General features: G+C 39.0%; 1 protein-coding gene and 1 pseudogene across 4 annotated transcripts in view; one reads left to right on the top strand and one right to left on the bottom strand.

Annotated features, from left to right (window-relative positions):
• Nucleotides 1-20,596, bottom strand: part of LOC148721943 (uncharacterized) — a 547,091-nt pseudogene that overhangs the window by 104,104 nt on the left and 422,391 nt on the right. The window lies entirely within an intron of this gene.
• LOC111333307 (uncharacterized) lies at nucleotides 19-20,572 on the top strand. Of its 3 annotated transcripts, none has more exons than XM_088735827.1 (8): nucleotides 19-826; nucleotides 6,179-6,253; nucleotides 11,325-11,575; nucleotides 12,914-13,193; nucleotides 14,749-14,823; nucleotides 15,115-15,181; nucleotides 18,750-19,051; nucleotides 19,520-20,572. In XM_088735827.1, exons 1-8 carry the CDS (start codon nucleotides 214-216, stop codon nucleotides 19,813-19,815), a joined length of 1,959 nt encoding a protein of 652 aa, XP_088591953.1. In that variant the 5' UTR covers nucleotides 19-213; the 3' UTR covers nucleotides 19,816-20,572. The 3 variants fall into 3 exon arrangements, with proteins under 3 accessions (XP_088591953.1, XP_088591954.1, XP_088591955.1); XM_088735828.1 differs by having other exon boundaries at nucleotides 21-826; nucleotides 15,115-15,174; nucleotides 18,746-19,051; XM_088735829.1 differs by lacking the exons at nucleotides 19-826; nucleotides 6,179-6,253 and adding exons at nucleotides 7,327-7,707; nucleotides 7,901-8,112.

Below are 20,596 nucleotides of genomic sequence, written 5' to 3'. Positions count from 1 at the left end.
TTCCGCTATTTTCGCTCCGAAGCTGGCAACCAAGATTCTTCCTTATTCTCCAGTGCAGCACTGACTGATCGAGTGTACACCATATGTCTGAGGATACACCTGAAATATAAGTACGCTGAGAAAGAATGACAATTTAGTCTTACCACACTATTGTTAGTAGCTATTGCAATCTTACGGAGTTTCACGAGGCCGCGTTTTGAGCAAGACTAGCCAATGGATTATTCCCGAAAAGATTCCGAGAAAGCCATCTTTGCAGTAAGAGAGGTTGTCTGCGGTCTTCCTATTTACCAAACAAGAGGAATGGCATGTGCCGTTGATGTGAGAGGGAAGCAGTGCTTGCTAACTTGGGAGGGTGTTTTCAAAGAGGATGATCGTGCCCTTATCGAGTCAGTGAAATTGCATCGGGGCTCGAGAAACTTTCATAACGACGAGAAGAGATATAGGCTAGAAATATCAGCGATTAAGCAAGCTGGCAGCTGTTCGTTTATTTCAGTGAAGGCTCTTAAAGGTAGCAACGCGTCTGAGACACTCAAGACTACAACTGATTCTAACATCCTTAAGTTGATTATTCCAAGAAGTGACGTAATTGTTAAAGATGTCTGGGCACAGTCATTTATCGGAAGCAACAAACCGTTGAAATTTAAATTCAAGTACAATCGCGAAAGGAAAAAGCATGAACTGAATTCTTTTGAGGGGGAGAAATGTATCATCGAGAAGTCTGTTGTTCTTGGATCGCCTATTATTACAACAGAGGGTGTGATTGGTGTTGTAGGAGAGGATGCTGATGGACAACCTATTCCCTATTTCATAACACAGACAGAACTTGGTAAGTTAAGATGGCTCATGACACTGAGTTCCAAGAACCTTTGTTGTATTTATTCAGTTTTGCCCATCTTATTTTGCAATTAAGCTACTGAAAGAGGTCTATTACAATAGCAAAGGTTTCAATATATAGTTTTTAGAGGAGGAAGATCAGGGTTGTGTAATATATTGCTAGTGATATAAACCCACGAGGTCAAACAACATGGCCGCTTCAACACAACTTTATTCCAGCAATGTATTCTGGTACATACACAGTAACCTTAGAGGGTACTTAATATATTACACTGCTTTCCCCTTACAAATAAGATATCCTTACCAGTAACACAATAGTAGCCATAACATTCACTACAGGTTCAGTCGGTCAACAGGTTTCCTAATTCTCTCTGATCGCCTCAGAACAACCGGCGATGGTGTGTTTAAATTCTCTTCACTAATACTAGAATTAGGCTCATCATCTTTATCTGAAAAATTGACTGGTGGCTGCGGCACCCCGGATGAAACTTGGCTATTATCTACACTTAGAGTGGGTTGCTCACACAGTTCTGGGACAGGTATGTCCAACTCTCTAGTTTCATATGGCACCTGATCATATGCTTTAATTAAATGATCAACATGAACATATCTGGTCTTATAGCCAGTCTTAACTAAATATGTTCTGGGTCCACAGACCTTAACTACCCTTCCCAGAATCCACCTCTCAGTATTGCTACGGGCTTGAGTATTTCTCACTCGAACTATGTCATTCTCTGCAAACAGCCTATCTTGATGACCCTTTAAATCCTTATATTCCTTCTGCTTATTTTGTTTACTCTCTACGGTTTTGGCTAGATCAGGTTTCACTAGAGTTAAACGAGTACGCAGTCTACGTCTCATCAGCAGTTCTGCTGGCGTAGCACCTGTGGTGCTGTGTGGGGTGGTACGGTATCTCAAGAGGAAGTCTGCTAGTCTATGTTTGATAGACCTTCCCTTGTTTCCCTCTAGAACTTGTTTGACAAGCGCCTCCTTTACCACCCTGACTGATCTCTCAGCAGCACCATTTGATTGTGGGTGATAAGGAGGAGTTAGGGTATGTTTAATGCCATTTTTATACATAAACTCAGCAAACTCACTTGAAACAAATTGTGGCCCATTATCTGATACCAACTCCTCGGGCAAACCATGTTGGGCAAATATAAGACGCAACTCATTTATGGTTTTCTCTGTGGTGATTGAGGTCATGTGCTTAACCTCTATCCATTTTGAAAAACTATCAACCACCACAAAAAAAAAATCACTCCCTTTCTGACAAAAATCAACATGAATACGCTGAAAGGGTCGCGTGGCCCATTTCCAGGGTATCAATGGGGCACAAGGTGGAGAGGTCCGCACATCCTGACACACTGAGCATAGTTTAATCTTTTGTTCAATTTCCTCATCCATCTTGGGCCACCAAACACAGGTGCGTGCTATTGCTTTCATTGCACAAATGCCTGGGTGCTCCCAATGCAACTCCTCCAACATCTTTTCCCTAAATACTGGGGGAATGATCACCCTGGAACCCCAGAGAATGCAATTTTGTTCGCAAGAAAGTTCATGTCGACGGGTGTAATAGGGTTTTAAATCTTCATCACAAACCTCTGGCCACCCCACCATGACCCAATCAAGTACCTTGCTTAACCCTGGATCCATCAATGTAGCTTTCCCAATCTCTTTTGCAGTTATGGGGAAATCTTTGTCAATGGCACTTACATTGTAAATCTCACTCTCACTGCCAATCTTAGACTCTTCATGGGGTAATCTAGAAAGGGCATCACAGTTGCTGTGCTTCTCGGAGCTCCTGTACTCAATGTTATAGTCATATGCTGAAAGGACAAGTGCCCAGCGCTGCATACGGGCAGCTGCAAGTGTGGGTATGGCAGCTTTTGGGCCCAAAATAGCCAACAATGGCTGGTGGTCAGTTACTAAAGTGAACTTTCGTCCATATAGAAACTGATTAAATTTTTTTACCCCGAAAATAATAGACAAGGCCTCCCGTTCAATTTGAGCATAATTTTTCTCACTTGAGCTGAGGGTACGTGATGCATATGCTATTGGCCTTTCTTGACCATCCTCCATTACATGACTAAGCACTGCCCCCAAACCATAACTCGATGCGTCACAAGCTAACTTAAGCTCACGATTTAGATCATAGTGGACCAACAGCGACTCACTGGTGAGGCCCTCCTTGCATGCCTCGAAAGCTTTCTGGCAGTCATCTGTCCATTCCCATTGAATGGTTTTCTCCAAAAGCCTATGCAGAGGTGCTAAGATTGTAGCCAGCCCTGGCAAAAAGGAATGATAATACTGAACCATGCCCAGGAAGGACCTTAATTCACTCACATTCTTTGGGGCTGGGGCTCTTTTCACTGCACTGATCTTTTCCTCCACCGGTTGCAGGCCTTCGGCACTTATTCTCAGACCTAGATAAACCACTTCAGGTTTCAAAAACTCGCATTTTGCCAGTTTTAAATGCAAATTGTATTGGTGTAGCCTGCCCAACACATCAGCAAGTATCTTGAGATTCTCTTGCCAGTCATTGCCCCCTATCAAGATGTCATCTTGTTTACAAACACATTTTTCAATTCCCTGAAGAATTTGATCCATTTTTGCTTGAAAGATTTTTGGGGATGACTTGACCCCATAGGGCAATTTCTGGTAGGAATAAAGGCCTTTATGAGTGGTAATTGTCAAGTACTCTTGACTTTCTTTGTCAACATTCAGCTGGGCATAGGCATGTGATAGATCAAGCTTACTAAATACCTTAGAGCCAACCAGAGCAGCATACAAATCCTGAGTAGTAGGTAAAACATATTGCTCATCTTCAACTGACTGATTGATAGTGGATTTGTAGTCTCCACATATTCTGACAGTGTTATCAGCCTTTGGCACTACCACAATTGGGCTAGCCCAAAGTGACCTGTCAACTTTCTTAATAACACCATGCTTTTCTAGTTTGTCTAACTCTTTTTCGACTTGCTCTTTTAAAGCGTATGGAACCCTACGCGCTTTCACGAATACAGGTTTTGCATCGCCTCTCATAGTAATATGGGCCTCAAGGCCCGTCATACCTTTGTAACTCTCAGTAAACAATTCGCTATGTTTAGATAGCAACTCATTCAGTTGACTATCAGCACTCCTAGGGTCTCCCTTGGGAATACAAAATATCTCACCCCACTCAAAATTAATGTGCCGCAGCCAGTTTTTACCAAGTAAAGTAGGTTTTGCATCATAATTGGCTACAAGAATGGGTAGAGAGTATTGTTTACCCTTATACACTATGTCACACTGCATTTCCCCTGACACATCAAGTAATTCACCCGTGTATGTCTTAAGTGTTACTTTAGAAGGAGACAGAGGCTTGTCTGCAAACCTCTCTAGATATTCACTTCTACTCATTATTGAGAAATCTGCAGCTGTGTCTAACTCCATCATACACAGTTTACCATTGATTTCCATTTCTACAGTGTACCTATTGCAGTTAGGCTTGTTTTGGTCAAGCGAATTCAGAGAATAAATTCCTAATTCCTCATCCTCACACTCATCATTGCCTGATTCTGAAGCCTGTACACTATGAATTTTACCCTTTCTCTTTTCATCCTTACTGCGACAAACAGAAGCTAAATGCCCAATCTTGGAGCACTTGTAGCATTTTGCTGACTTAAATTTACAAGACTGACCTGAATGATTACCCCCACACCTAGGACATGACCATTGTTCAGTGTTCTTCTTTTCAGTGTTTTTACTTCCTTGTTCTGTCAACTTGTTGACTTGAACAGTTTCACTGCATGAAGGGTGAAATTCTTGGGTGTTCCTGTCTGCCATCTCCATGGTCTGGGCAATACTGCAAGCCTTTTCGAATGTGAGGTCATCTGTGTTCAGTAGTTTGTTTTGTATCTTCGGATTGTTCAGTCCGCATACGAATCGGTCACGTAACGCCCGATTGAGGAATTCACCATAATTACAGTGGACCGCCAATCTCTTCAAAGCCAGCACATAATCGCTAACTGATTCTTCGGATTTTTGATTTCGCGTGCCAAAGTGAAAACTTTGTGCGATTTCCAGGGGCTTCGGGTTGTAGTGTTTCTCCAAGACTTCCACAATGTTAGTGAATGACACATCCTTCGGTTTAGTGGGCGCCAATAAGTTGCTGAGGGTTGTGTATACCTCTGGCCCCACTTCTGTCAGGAAAATGGCACGTTTCCTGTTCGCTACCACAAGGTTGGTGGCAGCGCTTCCCTCTCCTGTTGTCGTTACAATGTTGTTGGCTGTAAAGAACATTTCCATCCTCTCAACGTAGGCACTAAACGTTTCACGTGCGACGTTGAACTCGCCAACACGTCCAAATAATCCACTCGCACTAGTGCTGGCCATCTTCTATGCCACAACACACACAGCGTTGTCCAAAGACCTTGCACTTTTGAATGACGTGGAAAAACGACCGATCCTCGTCGCCAAAATGTAATATATTGCTAGTGATATAAACCCACGAGGTCAAACAACATGGCCGCTTCAACACAACTTTATTCCAGCAATGTATTCTGGTACATACACAGTAACCTTAGAGGGTACTTAATATATTACAGGTTGCAAATCAGATTTTCTCTCTAATGAACCAGTCATATCTTAGAGGGGGATGGGGAGGGGGAGGGGGTGTGCTGGTGCATTTAAATTTTCCTCTACATAATTTCCTGTGGGCCTGTTCTTGCACTGAATGTCAGCCCTTTGTCATATGCTCTGACAAAGGGCTAATGCTCAAAACATCAGCCTTTTAACTCTTTATGGGGGCCAATTTACATTTTCAACTTAGTTAATAAAACCAAATTACCTTGTTACCCCCACCAATGCAGCACCACAGTTTCTTTAGAGACGTACCCCCTTTATTTGTTTTTCGTCAAGCTTACCAAACACAGTTTTAAGTTTCTCAATGTCAGTGACAGTCTTATTGAACAAATTATGATATGCAATATACCGAACTGTGGAAGAAATATTAGCCTTCTGGTACATTCAAAGCTTTTGATTTAATTTCTGTTGTGGGTAAAGTGCTTGCTTGGTAAAAGTGAGTTTCTAAAATTATATACCACTTAAGGCAACTGCAATCCTTTCCAAGGTCTTTGTGAATACTCTTTAGTCAATCAAATGTAAGTTGAAAGGTAGTTACTAAAATTTATTCAACCAGTGAGGTATCATGATCACAGTAAGAATAAACCACCAACAATGATTATGAAAGGTTTTATAATCTACTTAATAAATGAAGGAAAGTAGTCTTGTTTTGTAAAATACAGTTTATCAGCAGGTATGTAATATTTGTTTTTTCTTATAAATGGTATTCATGCAACAGATCACAGAGACAGGGATCCAAGTGAGAGTGAGAATGATGAAGAAAAAAAAAGTCTTGATGATCTAGATTCTGCTGGTATGTAATTGTCATCGTGTGTTGTTTATAGACCCCAACGACTCAGTGTACCATATTTTCCAATTTTGCACAAGTTGCTTAAGTAATAATGATGATGCGCATTAGTCAATTACAATCCCAGCCCCTCTACTCTGGGAGATAGAAGCTGAATTCGTTGTGCCTTATATTGATATTTAACACCTTATTTGAAAGTGTGCTCACTGCTAGTACCAAAGGATTAAGTAAATGTAGATTAATGGTGTAGGTATTTTTGGATGAAATGCCCTTCAATTTTTCTTTTTTTTTTTTAAGTAACTAACAATTATCTTTATTGTTAATATTTTTTATCACATTCAAATCTTCTTGACCTTTTTTCAACAGTAAATATAAATGTAGTGGTGCAAAATATATTTTTTACATCATTAGCTGTTTGTGCAGAAAATTTGAAAAACAACATGAATTTTAAAACTGAGTTGTTAGAGACTGAACTGCCAACAGGTATGTGAATTTGAATGTGAAAAGATACAACTAAAATCATTTGATTGGGCCACTTTAAGATAAAATTGGAGAGCAGTTGATGGATGTTTTGAAAGAAGTCAAATTTTATTGCTTAATTATAAACTAAGTTAACTTTTGGAACAAGTCCAGCCAAGATCAGCAAATAAATCTAAGCTGAATTGTGGAGCTTTTGATGGACCAAATGTCTTTTTGGAGGCCTGGAAATTTGGTACCAGGCTATATGATGCAATGTGATAATTTGTGGTCTGTCTGAGACTGATGCAAGGGTCACCATGCAGTTAAATTTTTTAAAGTGCACATGACTCGAAATTTTACCCTCCTTATTTTTTCTTACATTCAAAAATATATGTTATGAGAAGTATTTCAGCAAAAAAAAGTAAGTCACAACGTTTCAAGAACACATTTTAAAATGCGATTAAAGTTCGCATTTTTTCTACAAAATATGGGACAAGAGCCTGGGAACGAATAATAGAGCTGTCACGTCATCGGTTGTGTTGGAGATGTTGTTCCTAGTGATCAAGCTGTTGTTTTGAGTTATTCTACTTGTCATTTACGGGCTAAATATGTCGGAAACCGATCACAGCAATCAGGAGTTGGAGCAACTTCAGAATACCCGTCCACATCATTTACATGTGTCGGAAGGCTTTGAAGAATGAGGCATAACACAATAGACGCTATTCTTATTTAGTGACATGTAAATGAGTGGCCGGGTATTCTGAAGTTTAGCCCAGGAGTTCTCTTATACATCATCTGAGGATGATGTAGAATCATTCTCAAGTTCTGAAGAAGTCAGTACAGGCATCATGGGCGAGATAGTCGCTTACCAAGACGAACCTTTGGTGAACTCCGATGAGAGTGACAGCAACGGACAAGAAGAGGAATGACAAGGATGAAGATGGCTTATCTTCTGCCACTTTATCGCGAAGATTTGAGAAAAAGGAACCTGCTAGTACATGGTAAATGTGTCTTACCTTGTTCTAATGTACCCCGTTTGTATACGCTAAAGCTAAAATGAAACATGATGGTAAAATTACAACCAACCTTAGGGATGCTCTTGCGTCCAGCCTTTCAATTGCACTCGGAAAATTAGCTTTTATCTTTTTCTACTTGAGAACGAGATAAGCTCACCATGGTTTTATTTTTCATCAGGTGTTCCTTTACCCAGTGCAGCGATGCTATGCTGGTATCAGCTCGCGAGTTTAGGTGCAGCATGGAAGTGGACTGTGCACGTGGAAAACTTACATTTGATGGAAGTATTGAATGGATATCGTGCATCACACAGTCTGGAGACAGGTGGCACCGTTACTTCGGGACAGAAATGGGAAAACGTCCCGCCGCAGGAATGGCACCTCAGAAAACGAGTGAGGACAATTGTTTACATAACAGCAAGATTTACAATTGGTAAATAATTTTTTGTCAGCCTCTGTATTCAAGACTGTCCTGGATCTTTTTTGTCCATCTGCAAGACAAATCATGTTGATTTTCTCACAGTAAATTATGTCTTCAAACCTGTATCACAGATTTCTTAGAGCTTCAGCCTACAGGTGGCTGGTTTGATGGATCTTCAGCTACTTGGGCAGGGAGAATAGTAGGCCATTGCCAGCATGTGTCTACCACAATATCAGATCTAGGTGTGAGTCCCACAGCACAACTGGACATACATCAGCAGAAGAAAGGAACTGAGATGTAATCATTATTGTCCTATTATTTCTAATAGAATTTTATAAATAAATTTGAATTGACTTGCTCCACAATTATCTCCTTATTTTTCTGTAGCTTACTACACTCAGTAATTTAGGCTGCAATAAATCCTTGATGGGGGGGGGGTTTACTCTCCTATATGGGCTACATCATGATGCACCACTGGATAGGGTAAGGTTTTTAATCCCTCCACCCTGCATGGGTATATAATTTCAAGCGGGCTGTCCTAATTAGGGTCTGACAGGGTACCTCTGCAAGACTCATTGAGTAGGATGTTTATCTGTATTTATTTAGAAGGCATTAAATTATTTTTCAGAACAATATTGTTGTCGGTACCTTTAAGTTGTCCTGTCAGCATTATAACACAACTGCATGTTGACAAAATTACTTTCAGTACATCCTGATGACAGGAAGAAACAATGGGTGTTTCAGGGTTTCAACAACCCAATGGCACATTATACCTAAACATGGGTCAAGTGCCCCCTCCCCCCTAGCCCTGGCCAAAAATGCACTGAACAATATCAAAGTTAGCAACTGCAAATTTTGGGTCCCTAACATTTAAATGTGAACTTTTCAAAACAATATCAAACAAGATGCCTAGTGCTGAAAAATTTGCTGTGATGACAATTATTCATGCTCTTTACATGTTAGGCATCCATTAGTGTGGGGCAGTGGTTACGTCGATGTCCTGGTTTTTTGCATTTGCAGCAAGTGTAGGTCATTTTCTTTGCTGGAGGTTCTTTTCAGCAAGTTTATTTTGTGAAGACTGCATGGAATCTTGTTCAGCAACTAATTAAATAAAAAGTTAAAAAATAATAACGAAAAGGTGTCTGTTTGCATTTCCATCCTCATGATTTGTAATTTTGCAAAAAATAATACGTTCTTTTTTTTGCTAGTTCTGCCACCAAATAATCTTGGCAATAATCAGTCAAATATAAGCTGGCAAGGCAGATTGCTTTATCCCTCACATCGCAATGCCAACTGAATGTCAAGTAAATAAAATCAGAGCAAATATTTCCAACAAGTAATGATCACTACACAAGTTTCACAGTCGGTGAAGGAGAACAACTGTGTTGTTTAAGACCTCTCTGACCGCCTGAAAAAAAAGATAAATTTGTGTACAGATTATTAATAAGAGTGGTAATATCAAGATCGAATTCATCAAAGTAAACATGATCAGTAGACATGTCAATTGCAATTAATTAAATTATTCGAATATAACTTACCCTCCTCTGTCCTCGATCTGTCCCTTCTGGGCTATTCTCTTGCTTGACTGCAACATCGATCATTGGGAATACTCCCTTCTCAAGCCTTCAAATGCTCGGCTGATCTCTAATGCTGATCTTTCGACAAAAGCTGTCTGGCACAAAATGCACAGAACACAACACTGAGGTCTTTGATGACTTAAAACCTGGCCGATGTTTATGGACGAATTTCGTCCATTTCTTTCTTAAAATTTCATTAGAAGGAAAAAGATGCATTGATATGCCCAGGGTTTCACTTGAACTTGTGCAGCTGACTAATCAAGGGCCACCAGCTACACAAGATTTCCTGGAGACTCTTTGAGTTCACTTATCTGTCATGTTCCCGGGTGCAATCTACACAACTGATGACGTCACAGAGGAATTTTGGCCGCGCGGGAATTGTCGCACATTTTTGGGAAAAATGATCAACTTTGAGCTGGCGGGAAAACTACTAAAATGCTTCCATGAAGGTTCTAATACCAGAATTCAATCAAGTAATACCTAAATTTTAAATAAGAAATAAAAATGGGGGGGGGGGGGGGGAATTTCGAGTTGTGCACTTTAAGGGAAAATCTATCAAGAGATATTTTTGTTATACAATTAATGGTGCAAATTGAATTCTGATTGTTTGGTTTTTTTGTGTAATCATGGGTATGCATGTATATTATCATATAATTCTAAAAAAGAGTACATACTAGACTATGTACAGTTGAATCTCCTTTGTAACCACCTCTTGTAAGCAACCACCTCTCTTTAGTGACCAGTTTTTCAAAATACCAAAAATTTCCCAAGTCAAATCACTATGAATGTAACCTCTTGTAAGCGACCACCTCTCATAGGCAACCACCTCTAATGCAACCACCTCTAATGCAACCACCTCTAATGCAACCACTTTTAGAGATGCTTCTTTAGAATTTTCAACTGTTTTAAGCCTCCTGTAGGCAAGCACTGGCCAGACAATCTGCTTTATCTCTCACAAGCAGAAAGTGGAAATTGTTTCAATAGATGTTGTAAGAGTGGAGCCACGGGGAGCATTTCCTGAAATACCTTATACCGCATTAAGTTTTTGCTTGTGTTGCATTCTAAAAAAAATTTGGACAGCACCAGTTGGAATAACAAACAAGCCAAGTCTCTTTCACAAGAATTGTCCCAAATGCCCTCTATAAAATAATTTGTGAGATACAAAATAATCACCATAGATCCTAAGATTTATTTCCCTGAACAAGCTCCTAAAAATAAATAACTATAGGTGTCAATAAGTGCTGGTGAAAGGGTACAGTCCCCACAATCAAATGAGCTGAAATAAGGATCCACTGTGACCTGACCTCTGGTAAGCTACCACCTAGACCTGACGTTTTGGGTGTTCGCTTATGGAAGGTTCAACTGTATTGATTATGGAGGGGGCAAAATACTGAATGGGGTTCATGTTCAACAGTATGACTTGATTCATGAAGCCTATGAATGTAAGGTCACTCTTGAACTATGTAAAAACTCTTATTTCTTGGGGTGAATTTCCCTGGCTTACTTTTGATGTAGACATACCAAACATTGTTTAATTATTAATAGTAACATTGTTATAGGTATTTTTTACTTTTTCATTTACATAATAAATTTTTGTTTCTTTTTAGGCTCTACCGGACAAACCGCTAAGAATTTTAAGCAGCTGAAAGAAGCAATCAATGACAAGAGTAAGCGAGGTCTTGAGGAGATAAAGAATGCTGTATCAAGAATTGGTTTTGTAATTTCTGATAATGAAGGAAATGGAAATTGTCTGTTTCATGCTTTATGTGAGCAACTGGAAATTGTTAAAGGAATTTCAATTAAGCATGATGAATTGAGGCAAACCTTAGTTCAATACCTCGCAGATAACCCAAGTATGGTAGGTTTCATTTGGTATTCACAAGTAGTTAAAGGCTGTTTGTCACTTGCTCTCTCAGTCACATAATCAAATTTGACATTTTTTAACTCACTCTTGGATGTTCTGAATGCATATAAGTATTTGAAGGATTAAACCTAAGACCAGCTGAGCACAAACCTTAAAGATTTTCTTTCCTAGATGTATATTTGATCATGTGTACTTGAGGCATCTGTCAGTTTTTTGTGGTTTTTTGATATTGGAAATGATAGCTGTTTGAGCAGACTATCACTTGCTCTATTGAACTGAAATATGGGCATTAAGGCAATAGAGACTCTTCTTTCAATTCCCCTGTGGTTAAGGGGAAGGGCTAGCTACTGGAGATGGCTGCCATTCCAGCAAAACAATGGTTAACAATACACAATGTCATACCACTGATACGCCTGCACTAACTAATAGAGGTGACTGAGAGTCTTGACCAACTTGAATAACAAGGCAACTGATATACTGATGACTCTCGGTAGACATGTCTACTGAATATCAGTTGATGTATATTCACTAACACTTCTTGCCATGTCAACTGAGAGTAATAATTGATACATGACTGACAGATGCCTTATGCACACATGATATGATATATATAGATTTTTGAAAATGCCAAAGATGCTAAATAAAATATAACTTACTGGTTAGAGGTCTTGGTTTCCAGTCCCTTAAGGCTAAGTACAAACAGTATTTTAGTCTGAAGCATTGGCCCACTCAGCCTTACTTTCTAGAGAGCTCTGTTGGCTTGCACATTTTTCAAGTTGAACTAAACAGACATCAAGTGTAACCATGCACATGACATGGTTCGCGGGAGGGGGGGGGAACAAAAATTAATGACTAATGTGTTTGAACTCATCCTTCATCACTATCAACAAAGAAAGTGAGGGGGTCTTCATTTTCAGGTCTTCATTTCTGGGTCTTCATTTTCAGGGTCTTTTTATTTAAAACATGTGTTCTATTGCATACTCTGTTGCTGTTAGAAAGATTGAAACTGGAGCCAGGTATTTTCAGTGGGAAACCATAACAAAATCAAAACAAGGTCAAGAGGATAAATTTAATTTAGTTAAAAGAAAGCCATTCATCGATACTGTGGGGATTTAAAGTGCCGATGTAAGAGATAATTTATCTTTCAAATCGGAACTTTTAATCCCCACAGTATCAACAAAGGCTTTTTGCTCCACATTAGGTTCATTCTTTGGTTGTCTTTTTCACTTTAGTATTTTCGCTCCTGCTTTGGTCACCCCAAATTTATTTTATTGTAACAGTTGCAATGCTTACTCTAATTCTCATTTCTTAATTTATTGATCCTTCCTGCAGGAAGATGGAACTTGTCTGTTTAGCCTCTTAGAGAGTAGCCAACGTAGCAGTTTTGTTACATGGGATAATTACCTAAGAGACATGGCAAAAGATGGCACTTGGGGTGATGAAATGACAATTATTGCAGCAGCAAACTGTTATAAAACCATTATTAATGTGATCAGGGCACTACCTGGAACTACCTTGGTTATCCCTATCAAGCCAGAATGTGAAGTAAAAGGTGGACATACAGTTTGGCTGGGGCACATATATAACTTCCATTTTGTCAGCCTTCTTAAAGGTACAACATGCATAAAGTTCATTAGAATGTAAACTATATTTTTAAGGTGACTGGTGTTCAACCCATTTGTTTTAGTTATCATACATGAAGTAAAGCCATGGTATGGTAAGAAATGGCATGTAGGCTTTGAGATTTAAAATACAAGAAATCTTCAAAACTATCAAAATTACTGTCTCAGGTTTCCCCTTTGGAAAGCAAATGAATAAAGGCTGCTAGTTTCTAAAGAAACTGTTTGGGGCTGCGTCGGTGGGGGTAACGAAATAATTTTGGATATATCAACAAAGTTGAAATGGTAAATTGGCCACCATAACGATTACAAAAGCTGACGTTTCGAGCGTTAGCCCTTCGTCGGAGCGAATAAAGGAATTGTGGGTTGTGTGTGCTTTTAAAGGCAGAAAATGGAACATTCCATTCACTCTCATGTTTCACCCTCACAACCACTCAGTTAAATCCATCATTCTTAAAAACTTTAAATTATTTCAATACGATCCAGAGACAAGCACTATCTTTTCGCAGCCTTCGCTCATTTCATTCAAACGCGACAAAAACATAGGCAATATTTTGGTCAGAAGTTCTTTTGAGACTAATGACCAACCAGGCACTTTTAAATGCGCTCGTGCACGATGCGAAACTTGTCCTTTCATTCACAACACTGAGAAAATATCGGGACCCAGACGATCCATTAAGATCACCGATCACTTCATGTGCACCTCCGCCACTGTAATCTATTGCATAACTTGCACTTATTGCAAAAAGATATACATCGGCGAAACAGGCCGAAGACTGGGTGACCGATTCCGAGAACACCTTCAAGACGTGGAAAGGAATGACAGGGACACATCGAAACCAGTCACTAGACAATTTAGTTTACCTAATCATTCTAAGCAACATGTGGCAATCTGCGGTCTTTCCTTACACTTAGGTAGCTCGGAAAGCCGGAAAACTCTTGAACAAAAGCTCATCTTTCAAACCGGCAGTCTAAATCCCACAGGTATCAACGAACGCTTTTTATTCCACTAATTTATTCGTGTTTTTCTCGTTGCCATGTTCCCACCAATAATGTAGCTCCGTTTTCTGCCTTTAAAAGCATACACAACCCACAATTTCCTCTATTCGCTCCGACGAAGGACTAACGCTCGAAACGTCAGCTTTTGTAATCGTTACGGTGGCCAATTTACCATTTCAACTTTGTTGATATATCCAAATTATCCCTTTTAAAAGCACTTTATTTTTGAAGGTCATAGTATGCAGTGTAATGTCAGACATGCGTATGGAATGGTGAATGCATGCGACCATTTCTTGAATAAAACGGAAATGACAGATAATATCACATCAGATTTGTGTAAACTTTTAATTATAGTAATATTAAGTAACACTTAATTAATTTGTGAAAAAATTTTGTGGCTGGTATGAAGCACTCTCTCAAACAATTATCAATATTCACAGCAGGACCACATAAAAGTAATTGACTTAAAAAAGTGGTCACACTGGTTAAACCAGTCCAAGTACCAAAATAGATGTGAACTTTTATCAACTGAATTTTTTTTATTTACAGCTGCAGTAGCTACATCAGATCAAGTTATTAATGGAACTCAGCAGAAAGAATGTCAAGAATCGAAGGAGAAGCCCGGTAAACTTGTGTAAAATTTCTTTTTTTTAACTGGTTGTCACCAGTATTTGTTTGCTTATGTTAACCACATGAAGCTCTCCAGTTAACTAAAAACATGCATTAGAACTCTGACCAAAACAGGCTATATTTGTTTCCCAGCTGCCTTTGTAAATATTCATTTTTAATACCACTTTAGAATGTCCTTCATTTCTGTTTTTTTTATTTCTCAGCTTGCCGGTAATATTTGTGATTGTAAGTCAAAATGAAAAGTAGATTTTTAAGGTATTATCTCCACGTGCATATTTTACATAGATCATGAGAAGACATCCTCCAGTACTGAAACAGTCCCTGCTGTCAATTCTACCGAGGAAAGTAAGAGGTCACCATTTGTTCTCATCCATTTTAGAATGTTCTTCATTTTGATTTCTATTTCCTCCCAGCTTACCGGTAATTTTTTATTGTAAGTGAAAATGAAAAGTAGATTTAAGGTATATTTCCTCTTGTGTATTTTACACAGATCATGAGAAGGCATCTTATAGTACTGAAACAGTCCCTGCTTTCGATTCTACCGATAATAGTATGAGGTCACCTTTTGTCCTCATCCAATCTTTTAGACAAGAGATGGTGTAGGGTTGAGCCTTAGGTGCAAGCATATGATGTTTTGGATTTTGCTATATCAAAAATAGAGTACACAATTGTAAATATTTCAACACAGTTTATCTATTTTATTATTTACAGATATTATTGGTGTAACAATATCTACATTCAAATACGTCGAGTTTAAAATTTATAGGTGATTGAGTTTATGCGAGAGGTCATTTGTAACAGTGCCTAATTAACAACTATCCACCGAAGTGGAGGTGGTTAGTGGTGGATATTTACCGAGCCGCGAAGCGGCGAGGTAAATATCCACTGCTAACCACCGACACTGAGGTAAATAGTTGTTTTAGTATATACTAAAACAGTGAGATAACATATACCACCGTCGTTAATTTAAGTGATTTCTTCGCTTGTCACGTATGCAAACCGGGACGCCATTTTTTTTTCCGCGTTGCTCAGAGGTAAATAGCAAAGGATGTTCGGAGATTGACCAGCCAATTAGAGCGCACCTTCAACGTTATCCACTGTTTTAGTATATACTAATATAATATATTCAAGGTTATGCCATTTTACGTTATTTTACCGCTAGTCTACCATATAAGTGACAGAACGCGCTAAACGTGGGAGGGTAGGACACTGTAGAACAAGGCAAAAATACAGACGGAAGGCGAGCAACAAAATGATTTGGTTATAGCAACTAAGTCGAAATTGTAAATTGGCCACCGTAAAGAGTTAAAAAGCTGACGTTTCGAGTGTTAGCCCTTCTTCAGAGTGAATCCGCCATTCGCCATTCGCAACACCACAGTTTCTTTGGAAACTTACCCCTTTTGAGCAACAAAATGGCTGCAAAACTTTAATTTCTTTTCCATGTTGTGGGTTTGACTTTTTAAGCCCATCCCGGGGAACATTTGGTTTCATTTGAGTTCTTTTCGTCCTTTGCTCGCGCCTTCTGCGATCGATATGGTGCTCTGGAAAAGCCGATGGATGTATGTTATTAACTAGATGCTAAAATACTTAAAAATAAGATAATAATGGAATAATAAATCCCTTATTCAATGGTTTAACTTATAATACATGCTGCAATTTCGCTTATGGCTCGTATTTTTCCTTACTCTGTAAAATAACACGCCTCCCGGTTAGCTCAATGGATAGAGCGCTGGACTGATGTGCGGGAGGTCGAGGGTTCGAGCCCCGGCCGGACCAACACTCAAGGTCTTAAAATAATTGAGAAGAATATGCTGCCTTTCTATAACATCAAGAGATGGTTTAGATATTCTAGTCTTCTCGGATAGGGACGAATAAATGGAGGTCCCGTCTCCTGCAAGGTTAGGGGTAGGAGACGTTAATTTCCCACGCACGAGATTACTTTGTTGTGGATCTCCTTCCCTGGGGTGGTATGGGTGGGTTGTTGTCTTGCGTTTCATAAATGAGCCTCTGGCTCGGGCAATATGGGTAACCATGCCCCACGTAAAGACATTAAACTTTGATTACTATTACTATTACTATTAACGCGCAACTCCCAAAATATCTATATATTAAAGAGAAAATTATACCTTAGCTCAAAGATATGAATATTATGTTCTCGTAGCACGAATAATATCTCGCTCGTTCGTTGCGCTCACTTGTGAAATATTGTTCTTGCCACTCGAACATAAAATTCATATCCTCTTTCCACCGTGAGTTATCCTCTATGTATTACACGTTAAACCATGGAATATGAAATACGGACTACCAATCTCACCGGCGTTGTTGAGATCCAACATGTATCACGTATAAAATTAATTTAATTTAGTCCATTTTCACTGCATTAAGTTTTGCAGTGGAGAAGGACTAGAAAGGAACATAGGAACCATTCGTGCTAGTCCACCCTCCCACCCATCCCACCCCAGGGAAGGACATCCATCACACAGTAATCTCGTGTGTGGGAATTTAACGTCTCCTACCCCAACCCTGCAGGAGACGGGACCTCCATTTATTCGTCCCTATCCGAGAAGACTAGAATATCTAACCATTTCTTGATGTTATAGAAAGGTAGCAAATTCTTCTCAATTATTTTAAGACCCTGAGTGTTGGTCTGGCCGGGGCTCGAACCCTCGACCTCCCGCACAACAGTCCAGCGCTCTATCCGTTGAGCTAACCGGGAGGCGGTTAGGAAGAAATTAAGGAAGAAATTAAGAATGGATTCACTCCTAACAATTAAAAAAAAGGCTGCTTTACCTGTTGATCTATTCTGTGATAGTAATTATCATGTGTAGAGCGATCACAGTGAGACCCAGGCATTAATTTACAGGGCACTATTACTTGACCACTGCTAATTTAGGATTATGGTTTTGAACTCTCCGAGCACAAGTGCTGTCAAGGGAATATTAAATTTTCACTCTGAGCCTAGTTGTATGAAGAGCGGATAAAGCTATCCAACGGATAAATCGCTATCCAGTGGATAAGTGGTAACGAAACGTATTGCGCTATCCACCGGATAGAGATTTATCCAGTGTATAGCGTTATCCATCCTTCGAACAACCGGGTCCTGTGGTAATACAAGTAGAAATTACATAACCACTAACAGTATGTTCCTTTCAATAGAAGAAATTGCAGGAAAAGATGCATGGAAAAATTCAAGCTTCAGACAGGGTTTAAAACCCTGTCTACTAGCAATTGAGGAACAAAGCCATATGATTCCCCATACTAAGGAATTTCTTCAAGATATTGTATATGTTGTAGTTCAATTTTATCCTTGGTTCAAATTTTATTTTCCTTTTTTCTCGGTCATGTTAATATATAATAATGAGTTTGAAACAAAGGAAAATAAAATTTGAACCAAGGCTAAAATTGAACTACAACATATCTTTTCCGTTTGATGCACGATCCTCGCAGTAGTTAGCGCTATTTAAGCAATAGCGAAAATCAGACCTGAAAAAAAATCAGGCCTGTACGGGACTCGAACCACTGACCTCTGCGATACTAGTGCAGCGCTCTACCAATTGAGCTAACAAGCCAACTGGGAGCAGGCCGTCAAGTTGATTCGTAATAAACCCGTGAAAGTGATAAATCACTTTCGTGAAACCCGTGAAAGTGATATTTAGCGCTAACTACTGCGAGGATCGTGCATCATACGTATCTAATACCGCAGTTCAAAATATAGGAACTTCATATATTCATTGTAACATATATTTAATTTATTTAATTGTTACTTACAATCAAAAAAAGTGGGGGAAAGATTCTAGAGATGACACATGCAATGGATCAATATCCCAAAGATTAAAGAAGTTAGGGAACAAAGAAGTCCCAATCGGTATTATCATAGATATTCACTCGAAGTCTAATTCAGTCGGTTTCCTTAAAGTCAGAATGGGTAAAGTTCCTCCGGAATGGTTTCCATACCTTGCCTTGGACATCATGGAAGGCAACGTGCGGTGGAAAACTTTTGGGAAAAGTTTAAATCTAACTGACGCGGATATCCAAAGTATTGACAAAGACAACAATGAGGAATACGAGCGGTATTATAAGATGCTGAAAACTTGGTGGCAGCGCGGTGGTGCCTCATGTGAAAATCTTGCATTTGCCCTAAAAGAGCACGAGCTTGGATCGATTCGTGACGATTACTGTCTAATGAAACAGGATCCACCCGTGAAGAAAAAAGTGGAGTTGCGTAAGTTGCAGGATATTTCTTGAGCTCTTTGCATTAAGCCTCACCATTGAGATCTCCCATTAACAGTACTTCCCTCATTTCAACCATGATCCCATTCAGATCAAGCAAACTGATAGAAATTGTTTTTCATAGGGCCGCGACACCGGCTATTTTAAACCCTAAATATACTATTGAAAACTTAGGGAGGTGCTTTACTTAATTACGGACCTATAATTGACAACAGAAACATATAATCTATCCATCTGTTCACAATTAATGTCCTTCAACGTAGATTGCTGAATGTGGCATCTTATTATGTTATGGTGGTTGACAGTCGTGCATTTATGTCCAGTTGAGTACATATTCTGAACCTCTGTAGGAAACTTAAACCTTTTCGCAAAGAAGTTCACTTTACTTGTCTATTTTTAATATATCATAAGTTACATATCTCCACTTATACGTGTTTTTTCTGGTTTGTTCAATATGAAGCAAGGAACCTGAAGGAAGGACCAATTGATGACAGAGCTTTACAAGCCATATCTCATGACGTTAAGGGAAAACGCAAAAGACTCGGCAGAGCACTTGGGTTAAGAGATGATCGATTGGATGATATCGAGGAGGAAAACCCAAAAGACGCACCCGAGCAGTCCTATCAAATACTAAGAGCATGGAGGAACAAAAATGGGAAGAATGCCTCTTACTGTGCCCTTGCACAAGCCTTATATGACCGCACCGTCAATTTGAGTAGAGTTGTAACGGACTTGTGTCTCAAGAAACACCACTGAAAAGGCAACATAAGAGTGAACTAATGGAGCCCTAACCTTTAGTCCTAAAATAAATATTTTAAGAAAATTTCGAGTTAATTAAATTTTACATACTTCATCTTAGGTAGTAACATGCAATCTTGTTGTTGCAAGAATTTTGTTTACAGACTCTTTTCATAAAAAGAATCACAAATTTGATGGCGCAGTGTCGGGGAGGGGGTGTGATCATCTTTCTGGATCTGTTACTGGGTCTCTCCATACACTAGTGGCCACCAAAATCCAAGTGTTCCTGTGATATTTTTATTTTTGTTGTTGTTTTAATGTTCACTTGTGACTTGTGCCATATTTTTACACACATTTGAAGCTGGTACATTCAAAATACCTTTAAGTATTGTTAAACAATAAAATTAACGCATATCCTATTTAGAAGCATTTTAAGAGCTTCATTATTTTGGTGTTGGGGAAATGAGTGGAAAAATATATTTTCATAACTCACTTAATGAAACTACAATAAGCTAGATGTCATTATCCCCTATTTCCATGGCGGTCTTACTTTACAAGTAGTGTAACTGCTATGTTTTCCTACTGAGGGAAAGTAGCCCACTTAACCGTAAAAAATATATGTATTAAGCTGTTATTGAGTTTTGATTAATTTCCATACTCACCTATCGTGAATTCAACAGAGATACAGATGTTGAGTTTAGAACTTGTGGTATAGATATACTAATCAATTACCTATTTTACTTTTATCAATAACAAATAAAAAAGAGTTTACCAACATGGGTTAGAAAATATATGAATA

This window comes from Stylophora pistillata, chromosome 10 (genome assembly GCF_964205215.1).
Source record: "Stylophora pistillata chromosome 10, jaStyPist1.2, whole genome shotgun sequence".
In the NCBI taxonomy this organism is placed as follows: domain Eukaryota; kingdom Metazoa; phylum Cnidaria; class Anthozoa; order Scleractinia; family Pocilloporidae; genus Stylophora; species Stylophora pistillata.
The sequence above is the reverse complement of the archived record's forward strand: the minus strand, read 5'-3'. Positions and strand labels throughout refer to the sequence as shown.

Bases quoted from the DNA above. Each gene is read 5' to 3' on its own strand.
- LOC111333307 (XM_088735827.1), top strand. From the start codon at position 214: ATGGATTATTCCCGAAAAGATTCCGAGAAAGCCATCTTTGCAGTAAGA. The intron at 827-6,178 runs GTAAGTTAAGAT...TTCATGCAACAG, and splicing joins CATAACACAGACAGAACTTG to ATCACAGAGACAGGGATCCA. The intron at 11,576-12,913 runs GTAGGTTTCATT...TCCTTCCTGCAG, and splicing joins TCGCAGATAACCCAAGTATG to GAAGATGGAACTTGTCTGTT.